Source organism: Periplaneta americana, chromosome 16, assembly GCF_040183065.1.
Source record: "Periplaneta americana isolate PAMFEO1 chromosome 16, P.americana_PAMFEO1_priV1, whole genome shotgun sequence".
NCBI classification, from domain to species: domain Eukaryota; kingdom Metazoa; phylum Arthropoda; class Insecta; order Blattodea; family Blattidae; genus Periplaneta; species Periplaneta americana.
This window is the reverse complement of record NC_091132.1, coordinates 162799538-162813869: the sequence shown is the minus strand read 5'-3', so window position 1 is coordinate 162813869 and position 14332 is coordinate 162799538. Positions and strand designations below refer to the sequence as shown.

The 14332-nt window shown below is 36.2% G+C and overlaps 1 protein-coding gene across 1 annotated transcript in view; it reads left to right on the top strand.

Annotated features, from left to right (window-relative positions):
- LOC138691426 (zinc finger protein 107-like) overlaps positions 1–14332 on the top strand; it is a 57125-nt gene that overhangs the window by 30561 nt on the left and 12232 nt on the right. Inside the window, exons 6-8 of the mRNA XM_069813352.1 lie at positions 5166–5265; positions 8430–8518; positions 10682–10816. Coding sequence (XP_069669453.1) covers positions 5166–5265; positions 8430–8518; positions 10682–10816 — 324 coding nt within the window. The remainder of the gene's footprint in view (positions 1–5165; positions 5266–8429; positions 8519–10681; positions 10817–14332) is intronic.

Here is a 14332-nt window from a genome sequence, read left to right as displayed (position 1 = left end):
AGCATATCATGCTCCTGGTGAAAGCTCTCTTGAGTTGTGCAATTTTTTCATCGTTCAGGATAATCCTGTGATTGTTGACTTGGTGCTGCAGAAGACGTCCTGACTTAAGTATCCTCTGGTTCTTCAGCTGCGTAGTCAGAAGTTTTCAGGTCTTCGACGATAATGTCCAAGTCCATCACCAAGCATTCTGACCGCCGATATTTTCGAAGTGTAGAGCATTTGAGACATTGAATGTGCTTTTGCAGTGAATTTCGGCGAATAAGGTTCGCCATAACATTGTGGTTTAATTCCCTAAAAACAGGTTGTACGTTATATGTCACATATTTGTAACAGTATTTACAGTGAGAATGATCATAATTGCGTCCAATTTCCGAAGGAATAGTAAGGGTATAACTAACATTAATTGTATGTGTTTGTGTTTTTAAGTTTTGTAATTAGGTAATAGATCGGCGTAATAGATCGACTATTGATGAGATTTTTTGTATTCGACAGATATTGGAGAAAAAATGGGAGTATAAGGTTACAGTACATCAGTTATTCATAGATTTCAAAAAGGCATATGACTCGGTTAGGAGGGAAGTATTATATGATATTCTTATTGAATTTGGTATTCCCAAGAAACTAGTTCGATTAATTAAAATGTGTCTCAGTGAAACATACAGCAGAGTCTGTATAGATCAGTTTCTATCTGATGCTTTTCCAATTCACTGTGGGTTAAAGCAGGGAGATTCACTATCACCTTTACTTTTTAACTTCGCTTTAGAATATGTCATTAGGAAAGTTCAGGATAACATGCAGGGTTTGGAATTGAACGGGTTACATGAGCTTCTTGTCTATGCGGATGACGTGAATATGTTAGGAGAAAATACCCAAACGATTAGGGAAAACACGGAAATTTTACTTGAAGCAAGTAAAGCGGTTGGTTTGGAAGTAAATCCCTAAAAGACAAAGTATATGATTATGTCTCGTGACGAGAATATTGTACGAAATAGAAATATAAAAATTGGAGATTTATCCTTCGAAGAGGTGGAAAAATTCAAATATCTTGGACCAACAGTAACAACTATAAATGACACTCGGGAGGAAATTAAACGCAGAATAAATATGGGAAATTCGTGTTATTATTCGGTTGAGAAGCTCGTATCATCCAGTCTGCTGTCCAAAAATCTGAAAGTTAGAATTTATAAAACAGTTATATTAACGGTTCTTCTGTATGGTTGTGAAACTTGGACTCTCACTCTGAGAGAGGAACATAGGTTCAGGGTGTTTGAGAATAAGGTGCTTAGGAAAATATTTGGGGCTAAGCGGGATGAAGTTACAGGAGAATGTAGAAAGTTACACAACACAGAACTGCACGCATTGTATTCTTCACCTGACATAATTAGGAATTTAAAATCCAGACGTTTGAGATGGGCAGGGCATGTAATACGTATGGGCGAATCCAGAAATGCATATAGAGTGTTAGTTGGGAGGCCGGAGGGAAAAAGACCTTTAGGGTGGCCGAGACGTAGATGGGAGGATAATATTAAAATGGATTTGAGGGAGGTGGGGTATGATGATAGAGACTGGATTAATCTTGCACAGGATAGGGACCAATGGCGGGCTTATGTGAGGGCGGCAATGAACCTTCGGGTTCCTTAAAAGCCATTTGTAAGTAAGTAAGTAATTAGGTAATATGTGTTCCTCACATCTCTGTAAATTCCGTACCTACGAAACAAACGAGCGTATGTTCAATTTTGTCGATTTTGAGTTACTAGCAATTTTGTGAGGAGCATACTTGACTGCACATAATGTGGAAAAAAAGGCTCCCATCAGCCCGAATATCAAGAGAGCCAGAGCAGCTATGTCCCCAGAAGTTATAGATTCATATTTTCAAGAACTATCACAGACTGATGGATGTTCCGGCAGAAACTCTCATTAAATAAGATGAGACAAACATGCGAGATAATCGAGGAAAGAGTAAGGTTATGGTCCACAGAAGTTGGAACCACCCAGAACGAATAATTGACTTCTCGAAGTCAAACTTCTCAGTAATGTTTCCGGTACAGCAATTTGTGCTGCTTTGTCACTGCATGTGGTTTAGCTTTGAGGAATGTTTGACCAAACATTTTCGTCCAGTACAACATCTCGTCCGAATTTCTATCACCACACATTTAAGTCCATTGGAGTAAGTCGATAGAATTTTCGTCCAAGAGTAAATTTCATCCAGAAAATTTTTAGTCCACAAAAATTTAGTCCAATATACATATCGTTCAATCGTGATTGATTTTGAGTATTCAGATACTAGAAGCACATTTTAAACAAATGCCAACAATATAATACCAAATAGTGGAGAACTCAAAAATGGAGAGGTGTTGCTAGGGAAATGCATAAATTCGTTTTACTTAAAATTACGAGGTATGGATCCCAAAGTAATTACTTCAAAAATGAACAAACCACTGCTCATAAAAGATGGCTACTGTTATTAACATCATTCTTATAATCAGAATCGAACCAGGATATATTGACGATGTGAGAATCGGTCAACCTGTAATGAAACTACACAGCAACGCACAGAACTCCGAAGATGAAAATTAAAGAAGGAAATTTCACTTCTAAGAATTAACTTTAATTAATACATGATCTTTGGTCTTTGAAATAACTGAAAATAAATGTCATGTTTTATTTCAGTGATTTTTTTTGTAATAAACACAGCTACGAAAATTTCAAGTAAATAAGTTTGGACTAAATCAGGTAAGGATAAAGTATATGTAGGACGAAATTTCACATAATACTAAAATGACACAGATGGTAGATTTGTAGACAAAATTTATTGCAGGACAAACATATAACTGGACAAACGTAAAATTAGGACCAAATTACGAATGGACGAAAACATAATGGACTAACATTCTGCTAACCGTGGTTTACAAGGCTGATAACTTGTATAGCAGATGAACAGAAGAAGGACCAGCTGGAACGAGATATAACCTATCAAAATCTGGTTGGTTTGAGGTTAAGATTTTTGAGGACTGCTTCGAAACAATAGCTTTGCCATATCTGAAAAATATTTGGTGATTGCGCAAAGCTATTATTGGTGACAACCTTGCCGGCCAAATTTCTGTTAGGATTTTACAACAGTGTATTGACAATAATACTCAATTCATATTATTGCCACCTAACAGCACACTTTTGTGCTAACCCTTGGACTTAGCCTTTTTCAGTCCTCTTAAAGTAGTATGGGGGAGACAGCTGACGGACTGGAAAATGAAGTACAAGGGGAATATAAGAAAGGATCAATTCCCTAGGCTGTTGAAGAAGACCCTGTATGAACTTGGGGACTGTGCAGCTGAAAATTTGAAAGCAGGTTTCCAAAAGATTGGTATTTATCCGCTCAATAAATATAAAGTGTTGCAGCGCCTACCTCAAGTTTCTCAAGCTGAAGATGACTCTGCTTCAGCATAATGGAGGACTTCATCATTTGAAGAATTCCTGAAAAACACACGTGAAAAGGAAACTAAAGTGAACCCAAGGAGGAAAGAGATAACTGTCACAGCTGGCAAAAGTCTGACTGACCGATATGTGATTGAAGAACTAAGAAAGAATGAAACTGAAACTGCCCTAAATTGAAGAGAAAAAGAATATCACAAGAAGATGACACATCAAGCTAGAGAGAATAAAAGGAAGGCTTCTGAGAATGGATATTGCAGTGGTGACCCTCCAGAACCAGTGCCTGAAAAGTGAAGAGGAAAGAACAATGAAGATGAGAGTACAGACGAAAGCGACGTTATATGACTCCATGACAGTTCATCATCAGATGGTGAGGGACATTTTGCAGTATTGTCTGATAATGGTGAAAGAGAAATAAATATTGCAACAGTTACTAACCAGCAGCAAGTGCTAGCGGACATTGACAACATACAAGTTAATAATAGTATAGACAAACCACCAACCTCTGTTGAAATGAATTACTTTTTTATCGTTGAATTTGTTTATGATCAAACGGAGAAAAGGCAATGGAAAAAAATTTTATATGATCCTAATAAGCAAGCACAATGACAGTTCCTTCTACAAAATTAGTTTCATGCAAAAGTACATGGGGTCTCGAGATGTTTTTATTTGTCCTAATGTAGAGGATGTTGATGATTATATTAAATTAGAAAAAGTTAAAATGCTCCTGAAATCGGTGTCTGAATTCAGGGGTGGATTTTGTTTTGTAAACTAAATGATTAAGGTAATAATTCTTAATGGTTTTAGATCTTTAAAATTTGTTTGTGAACTTAAACTGTTATAAATAAATAAACAATTTTTGTACATGAATAAAGGTGATTTTGTTGTGTAATATTGGTTATGTTCACAATATTTTATTCTCTAATGTCTCATGTTAGGTAATACCCACCCAAACATGGTACAGAACCTAAAATAAATAGTGTCCCAAGTTAGGGAGGATAACTTGGGACAAGGAAGATTTTTTAAAATAAAAATGTATTCAGAATTTTTTTTTCATGTCACAAATAGTGCTGATATAGTTCAGTATTTGTACATATTTATTATTATCCAATTCTAATTTTTCAAAACTGGCATTTAGCTATGAATTTATAAACTGTTGCAAGTATGGGTACTTGACTTCGGAGAATACTAAAAGTTCTAAGTTGGTGCATGCTAATTTATGAAAAAGAACGAGAAATTGTGCAGTAACTTGAAGGCCAATTTAAAACATTTTACAAAATGATATCCCATTAATTACAATACAAATGGTGGAGTAAACCTTTGTTCTTTTCTACAGTTTAATTAGTTATTTTGTATTTTTTTTTAATTCAGCTTCAAGTTGCTGCACAATTTCTCGTTGTTTTCCATAAATTAGCAAGCACTGACTTAGAACGTTTCAGTTTTCTTCGAATTATCTTATCTGGGCATCATTTGGCAATAAAATTATATGCAAGAATATCTATAGGAACGAAAATCTGGAGGGTTTTAATAGATATTTGGTAAGTTTTTGTAAGCGTGTAGTGGCTTTTCGCAAATTTGAGTTGGCGACAGCTCTAGTCATGGCATCATTGATCTCGTTTATTGCTTACATCGATTTATAAGTTACATCGTTGCTTGCTTTTCATCGTAGTCAAAATATGTAAATCTTAAAGTTTATTAATATTGCTTTAAGCCGAAGCATTGGAATCTACTTTTAGTTTCGGAGTGGAAAAGAAGTGGTCCATAGGAGCATTGCTGTTTTCCATTTATTACTGCAAGAAGGCTACCGAAAATTCATCTTTCGACGTTTAAACACAGGTAGACTATGCCTTTAAGTTCATTTATTATTGCTCGAAAGTCATGTTATTGCGACGTCTTCAAAATGATCTTAACTTTTTTTTAAAGGCAAACATTCTCAAATGTTTATATTCATCATTCTTTTATGATGTGCATACGTGATTTTCATTCTGTTATATTATGTGAGAAATAAGTTATTTGCATGTATTTTTAAAGCACTTTGTCTTCAAGTATTGCCGAATTAGTAGATAACCCCTATTGTTGGATAATTATGTATGTAGACGAAAAAATTATAGGCCTACTTACACAGACCCATTATGAATTGGACTTTTCTTACTCCCACCAGACATTGATATGTGTTCTACAGTTTTGGAATTATTGTATTCACTACATTTATGCAATTTATCAAATCTTATATTTCATCATTCAACAAACTGTGTATGCAAAACCACACTATGGGAATTGAGCAGGTATAATACTTACGTAAGCTATTAAGTAACATAATATTTACCGTACGACAAGATAGTCTCTGATGTAATTACAATAACTTGAATGTTAGTCAGCATCAAGTTCGAATTTATTTTGAAGGTAAATTCTGACACGTGAAAAGCTGAGGAGATTATGTGCAAAAGTGGATAATAGGCCTAGTTAAAGCATTATTTTGAAGGTATTGTGTACTACTTGGATTTCGTTCTTATCGATCACAAGATATGAGTGGCATCCTGAAGAAGAGGTAGGCCTATTGTTATTCTGTGATGCATGTGAACGCGCACACATATGCACACATACCGTCTATTGATTCCATGGAGAAATGGGATCTGATTTTGTGCACGAGGAGTTTGCGTAATCCAATTGATAACGCCTTACAGTACGATTATTTAGTCCTGACAGTCGCCGGAGATGTGCGCGCCTGGGTCAGGCGAGTCCATTTAGTTGCGCCAAGGGGTGTTTGGGTTAGTCACTCTCTTGCCTTGGAAGCGATCGGATGTCATGCATGCGGTAGAGCGGTATGTTTCTAGTACAATTAAGCTATACTACATTCCTTTACCGACCGATCGTACTTATCTCTACTCCGGAGCTCTTCCCACAACTCCTATTACTTCCCCTCTTTCGCGTCGTCGAGCTGTTAGGATTAAATAATCGGTCTGAAGTTACTCACTAATATAAAGATGTCCAGAGCTGCATCTGCACAGTTCAATTTTTCATGCGCGTGCATACGCAATCTGGGAAGAATATTGAAAGAATCAAGTTTAGAACGAGCGTTTAATTAAGATGCATGTAGTTTTTTTTGCCTACATGGTGCGCCGTTTTGAACGTCATCTTCACTACGTGTACATATTAATTAATATTAAATAGCAATCTTGCATGCATTGAAGTTGAAAGAAAAGTTGAACCGTGTAGATGCATCTTTATGATTCAACTTTTCATGCTTTTAACCATGCAATGTGGGGAGAATATTGAAAGAATTAAGTTGTTCAATTAAGACGTATGCAGATTTTGTGTCTACACAGTGCGCCATGTTGAACGTCATCTTCGCTATGTATAATATGTAAAGTTGGACGAAAAGGAGATTAAAACGACAAAATTTCCATGTAGGCCTACTGGAGAGAAATCATTTTCCTTCTGCTAAAATATATTCTACACAGAGACCCATCACTTTTTCCCCAGAAGAAAAGCATTGAGTACGAGAGAAATCACAATATTACATATGTGGGTACACTGGATGCATATTAATGACCTCATTGCAATAAATTAGAATACTATAATGTTATTTAATGACGTTTGCTTCAAATACAGAACGTTAAAAAAATAGGCCTACACCAGTTTTAAATTACCATAAACAGTGTCTGTAATTCTTTCATAGTAGTATCTATATTTACATAAAATTTTTGGTTATATATTATGCATTTTGCATTGTGCACATTGCGTTTAATAAATAATGGTTTGGGTTTACACCTAGGCTATAGCAATTTTTTTCCATGTAGGCCTAATAATATTATTTACCCATACTATGATATTTTTAATTAGTGTCTGGAATTCTTTCACTCTAGGGCCTATACTTATATTTTTACTTTAATTGTAGAATTGTTCAAGGAAACACAGCAATTTTCAGTTTGCTCGTGGCCACCTAGAAAAATAAACTGCTTCTTACATGGTAATGTTGAACGAAAAACGTACAAAATACTCATCGGCTATGAGTAGCTTTCAGTTCACACATGTATATCATTTTTAGTTCAAAAAGGCATGCTCAATTGAATGCGTTTCCAGCACTGATACATGTATTACTTGAATGTGTAAAAGTTGAAAGAAAAGTTGAACTGTGACGTTTCTGTATATAGCATACATTTGTTCAGAACAAGTTCGGAATACAGCAAAAATGTTACAACCACTTTAATGGGTCAGGTTTAGCTTACAGCGGTACAATTTTTTGGAAATATTCAACATTTTTTCTTCCATTAGTGTATCTTGTACAATAATGAAAATTGGTATATGTAAAACTTTATCCTTGTGCTATATACAAAAATATTTTTACGCTTTAAAAAGAATTATTATTATTTTTTTTTTCAAAATTAAAAATGGCGGCAGTTTACTGTGCAGTGATGAAGCATTTCCCTCATAACTCATAAACTTGTTAACATTTTCATGTTCTCTCTCTTTTATTTTATTGCTGAAACTCATGTTTACAATATCATGCTCTTTCAACTACATTCCTTAATAAATAATTTTTTTTTTTTAATTTTGTGTTGGAAGAGAATACTGGTATTTGATAATTTTTTTAATGAATTTATTTATGACAATCTATAAAAGGTAGAGAAGTGATCTTGCATCATATTGTAGATATGACATGCATAACTATACACAAAAAATATCATAACAGAATGTTGGATAGTTTTTGAGTTATGTGGGAAACACTTCATCACTGCACAGTGAACTGAATTTTGAAAAAAAAAAAATGTAAACAATTCTTTTTAAATCGTAAAAATATTTTTTTTTTCGTATAGTACAAGGACAGTGTTTCACACATACTAATTTTCTTTATTATACAAGGTACAGTAATGGAGGTAAAAATGTTTAATATTTCCAAAATTTTACTCCTGTAAGCTGTACCTAACCCCTTAAATAAGACTCTCCCAACATCTTAGATCCTGCAGATGAACGTCAATCTGTATAAATCCCTCTTTCAGTTGACATGGATGTGATAAAGATGGAACCGGACATCAACCCATTGCCTATGCAGCCAAGTGATACAGAAGAGAAGAAGTCCTTATCAGAGGTAAATTGAAAGTGACTATTAAGTATTTCTTCATTCTTATTGATTATTGAAAATTCTCTGGTTATAATCGGTGGAAGATTATGAGCGCAGAGGTACTCTGGATTGTTCTCTAAGATTGTTCGATATGTCACCAATGAATATCTTGTCATTGGATTTTATAGTCTTTATGTAAGTCCCTTATTGGGAAGGAGAGTGAAGAGTTGAAGACATGGATCAGAGAGTCTTGTACCACAATCTATCATGATATGTACTGAATCTTGATTAAATGTTGCGATGATGTGACACAAATAAGTCATATTTCTTCCATTATAATTGAGCACCAATAAAACATGTTGCGATTCCTTTACCCGAAATGCACTTTATAAATATATACATCTTGATTATACAACTTTTAACACTATATTACTTCGGAAAACCTATTATGTGTCTTTGTCGTGTTAAATTTACATTATCTCGTTAACATGTTTCAGCCTGTTATCGGCCATCTTCAGAACTGGTTGTTGCTGGTCTTGGCACCTTTTGTTTGTTTTTCCTGTGGGGGTGTGTTTGTGTAATGTAATGTGGAGTCAAACAGTGTGTGTGTGTCTTCTGAAATTGAGTTGTGTGTTGAGAATCTCATGTGGATGTTTTTTTGTGTGTCTATATATTTCATAATGTTCTAGTGTGTTTAGTTTCTGACTTTTTGGTTGAGTGTGTAGACTTTCCATGTCTGTGTTGATGTCTCTGTACGTGTGGTCAGCATTTGTGATGTGTTCTGCATATGTGCAAGAGTTTTGTAGTTTTTTTTTGCCTGTGATGTTTTCTTTGTAACGTCTTTGAAATGATCTGCCTGTCTGTCCTATGTAGAAGTTGTTGCAGGTGTTGCATTTGAGTTTGTATACGCCTGTGTTGTTTGTTTGTGTCGTTTGTGTGTTGAGATGCTTTTGTAGAGTATTATTTGTTCTGTATGCGATGTTGTAATTTAATTTCTTGAATGAGGTTGCGATCCTGTGTGTGTTATTGTTTTCGTATGTTAGTGTGATGTATTTTTTGTGTTCTTGTTTTTTTGTTGTATTATGTTTTTTGTGGTTATGTTTTGTCTTACGTATTATGTTGTGGTTGTATCTGTTTTCTTGTGCTATGTATTTGATTGTGTTTAGCTCTTCTTTGTGGTCATGTTGGTTCATTGGTATGTTTAGTAGTCTGTGTACCATTGTTCGGAATGCAGCTTGTTTGTGTTGTGTTGAGTGATTGGATGTGTTATATATGTGTGTTGTTGTTGTGGGTTTTCTGTAGGCTTTGATGTGTGTTTGTTGTCGACTCTTGTCATTGTGATGTCTATAAAATTTATGGATTTGTTGTTTTCAATTTCTAACGTGTAGTGTAGCTTTGGGTGTATTTTGTTTGTGTTGATGCAGCTTTTGGATCTGTCGTTTGTTTCCTTTGTATGATATTAATATGTCATCTACGTATCTATGCCACTCACGGCACATCAAGTAGGCCGTGATGCCACTATATGATATTGTCTGCGTGTTTGTTGTTGTCTTTGTTTAGTATATATGTTTGTTCTATGTTGTGTATGAATATTTCTGCTAGTATGCTGGAAATGGGTGATCCCATGGGTAGGCCTTCGGTTTGAGTATAATATTTGTTATTGTATGTGAAGTAGTTTTGTTTTGTGATGATGTCTGTGATGTGGATGATTTCTTTAATGTGTTCTTGTGGTGTGTTGTTTTTGAGCATTTGTTCTAGCATCTGTAGTGTATCTTTTAAGGGTATGTTTGTGTATAGGTTAGTTAATGTCGAAAGTTGCTAATGTTGTACTGTGTGGGATACATTTATAAATTTACTTTTGGGGTAATGCTGAGTGGCAAAATGAAATATCCGAATTGCATAAGAAAACATTACGGAATTTGTTTTCTTTTATATAGGCGTATTGTGAAGTGGACCCCAGTACAGATTTTACTTTACTTTATCCACGCTAATATGTGAAGTTTTACCTTTTCACTGACGTATGCTGCTTTTAAAATCATCTGTCATTTTTCTTTCAATCATTTCCATAATTCCTCTCCTCTGCTGCAAGTAGTATTGAGTGCAGACCCAGAGTGCAACCTGTAATGCTTGTGATCAGCTTCTGTCACTTTGTAGGAAATTATTCATTCATTATTCCTCTTTCTTTTGCAGGAAAGAAATTTATTGGATCTTCCCGTGACTAGGATAAAGGAGGAGTGCGTGGACGACAGCTGCATCCACACAAAGATAAAATTTGAAGAAATTATACTACCAAACAATTTTCCTGTAGTGAAGTGTGAAGTCGAGGTGAGTGGAGCTCATCGGGTGTGCTGGCTCTTCTTTCCAATGTTTTACTTGTATTGCGTTCGTCACAGAAACCTTGTCTGTACAGCTGTGGTGACAAGCTAATTTTGGTTTACAGTGGGCACAGTAAAACTACCTGCATGCTATTTATTGCTTATTTTTTTGTTGCCCAAATTAAATTTAAAGTGTGATATGGCTGTTTAGTTTAAGTTTTGCAGAAAATTCTTTAAGTGAAATGTTATTTTTTACAAGGTACGACATCTTGCTATATAGAATTAGGCAATATTCAAAATGGTAATATTGTACCAGCTTGAATATTGCTTTATGCTTTATGTTGTCTGTATGCTTTTTGCAGAGAACTAAACACTAGACTTATGCTCACACTTTTGAAATGCACAAGGTTTGTGAGCTTTATACTTGGGTTTGATAAAAATAATGGCAACAGTTCGATATTTCTGACATGGCTTTATTCACAGGGGTACAACATTTACGTACCTTCTATATAGTCGCCCCATTTATTTATTACCTTTTGCCAAACGTTTGGAAGGCGTCGTACACCATTAGCACGTCCATTTTTGTTGATGTTCCGTATTGACCGCCCTAAACCTCGGATAAGTTCATCTTTGGTATTGTTCCGGGTCCCTCGCAGTGGTTCTTTCACTTTGGTGAAAAGATCGTAATCGCATGGATCATATCGGGTGAGTACGTTGGATGTTCCAGTAGTCCGCGTTTTCCACCTGCCTTGGAGTTACAGCATGGTGCAGTATTACCCCATCAATGTCATACGCCACAATGAACATCTCCTTCACAGCACTTTGTGTAGGGCGCACTTTCTTTGGACGAGGAGAAGCAGGATGCGTCCATTCATTTGATTGGCGTTTCAAGTTTGGTTCATATGAGCGAGTCCAGGTTTCGTCCATAGCGACGATTCGTCCAAGAAAGTCGTCACCTTCCCTTTGGTACCAGTGCAACAAGGCCTTCCCGGAACGCTTTAACCCATCGTGCAACTGTGCGATATGGCAATGCTGCATTGCCACATGCTTAACGCAGTCCCTGAAAAAATTCTTGTGCACTATGACCTCGTGCCATTTTAATTTTTATCCAGGAACGTTGCTCTAGTTTTGTAAGGATGGTCTTAGGGCGCTTGCACTATCCCTATGAAAGTGAACGTTCTATACACTGCAGTAGATTGATGGAGTACTGTCATCACTGGCTGCACTAACTCATCTAACAGTCCTTGTTCATGTCCACACAGCTGGCAAATCTCGAACGCACCATCGTCACGTGACAGCAGTGTTGCCATTACTTTTTATCCAACCTATGTAGAAAGGTGTGTTTTCAACATGATAGCTATTTACGATACAAGTATTGAAAGTTGCATTTTATTTCATAAGTATGTATGTTTGCGAAACGCAGGTCGAGTACAGCAACCTACGAACAAAATATAATAACTTTTAACATGTGTCATAACAGTGTTATAGACATTCTTGAGGAACAGAATAGTTCACTAAGGTTTCTTATCATAGTAAACAGATCGCATTTGGGCTTTGACTATTAATATGTTGAGTTTAGAATCGATTTTAAGAATCCCAAATTCTCCTCGATGTAGCTGTTGAGGAAAACTCTAAATTAAATCTGTTGACGTCAACAGTGTCCCTGCATCGGCGTGAAGTCTTTCCAATGGTAATATCCTTGACCCTCTAGACATGAGTTGCAGGACCTATGGACGAGGCGAAAATGCTTCATTTTATTACTTGGAATCATGCAAATAATAATGAAGATATGCATATATTTACAGTCGAAACGGTTGATGTTTTCCATAGAAAATAATGTTGTTGATAATTGACAAATGGCGTACCTAATCGTAGGTAAGCGAGTTTGTCCTGCAAAATTTTTTCAAACTGAATTTAATATCGAATGTGAATGACATTTGAAACTGCTGGTACATAGCCTGTAGGTCTGGCGTGGAATCTGATGTTGCCACTATTCAAATAGCATTGTGCACCTGGCAGATGAAAGTTGTATCATTGTTTGACAGTTGGTTGGTATGAGAGAATTAGGACAGGGGTTCTCAACCTTTTTTAAGATTATGATCACCGCCCACATACAGTATAATACTAAATCAGCGAGCAGCATGAAGTGGAAGAGTTTAATATATGACTACATAAATTAAATAACATATAATATATATGGCATTTTAAAACACTCACCGAGGTAATGACATCCTTGAACATGTATGTTATTCAAAATTTCAGTGGTCCAAAGAGAAGTCGCTTAGATGCGAATCAATCGTGATCGTGTTTTGTTCTTCAGGTATTTCATAAGTGAGAAAGTTTTTCGTACAGCTAGGTCGTGCCGAACTAAGCTAGACATTTTGAAACAGACTGTAGAATTTGGAACTTTTTTGTATCTTCTGCTTCCCAAAGGCTACGAATTTCTCCTTTTTATACAAATATTTCTGCCGTAACGAAGTCTGCAAATCAGTTTCATGTTCCTCACGAGTAGCCATATTATCATCATCATCATCATCATCTGTGGTCATACAGCCCTTTTAGTTTAGCCTTGACCTCCTTAAGAATTGCCGCCCAATCTTCCCTCTCTAGGGCTCTCCTTCTCCATCTCGTAATTCCTGCTTTAACTAGATCATCCTGAACATCATCCAACCATCGTAGTTTAGGTCTTCCTGCTCTTCTTTTACCACTTAGCGTGGCATCTAGTAATCTTTTAGGAATATTATTATTGTCCATTCTGATATTGTGGCCCAACCACTCCAGGTAGCCATATTATTCTCTTTAATAATCTTGGTTTTCCTTTGTCCACACTGAATTGAAAGGGGTTATGCACCATGAAATACAGGTAGACCTATCAGGTCGCTAGCGTCTCTTACCCACTGATAAGACATTGCACTAGCGTGCATTCATAGCTGCTGGCGGGTATGCTTTCTTTTTTTTTTTAGTAGGTTATTTTACGACGCATTATCAACATCTTAGGTTATTTAGCGTGTGAATGAGATGAAGGTGATAATGCCAGTAAACTGAGTCTGGAGTCCAGCACCGAAATTTACCCAGCATTTGCTCATATTGGGTTGAGGGAAAACCCGGAAAAAACCTCAACCAGGTAACTTGTCCACACCGGGAATTGAATCCGGGCCACCCAGTTTCGCGGCCAGACGCGCTAACCGTTACTCCACAGAAGTGGACATATGCTTTCTGCCTCTCCCTTCTGCACGACAGTGCACATTATGATACACTCCTTACCCTTTACCATTTCAGCGAGTGCTGACGATCACAGGTATAATGGATGGATATGAACACTATTTGTACTGGCTTGGACAACAAAGTTTGTTTTGAAAAAGTCAGTCAGGAGCCTTCGTGCTTGCGAGCACATTTTTAGTCACATGACGAGAGCATTAAATATCATTAAAAGAGCACCATGGTTTTCGCAAACACCAGGTTGAGAACGCCTGAATTAGGACATTGAAGTAAAAGGAATGATAGACACTGCAAGTTCTGTGTACAT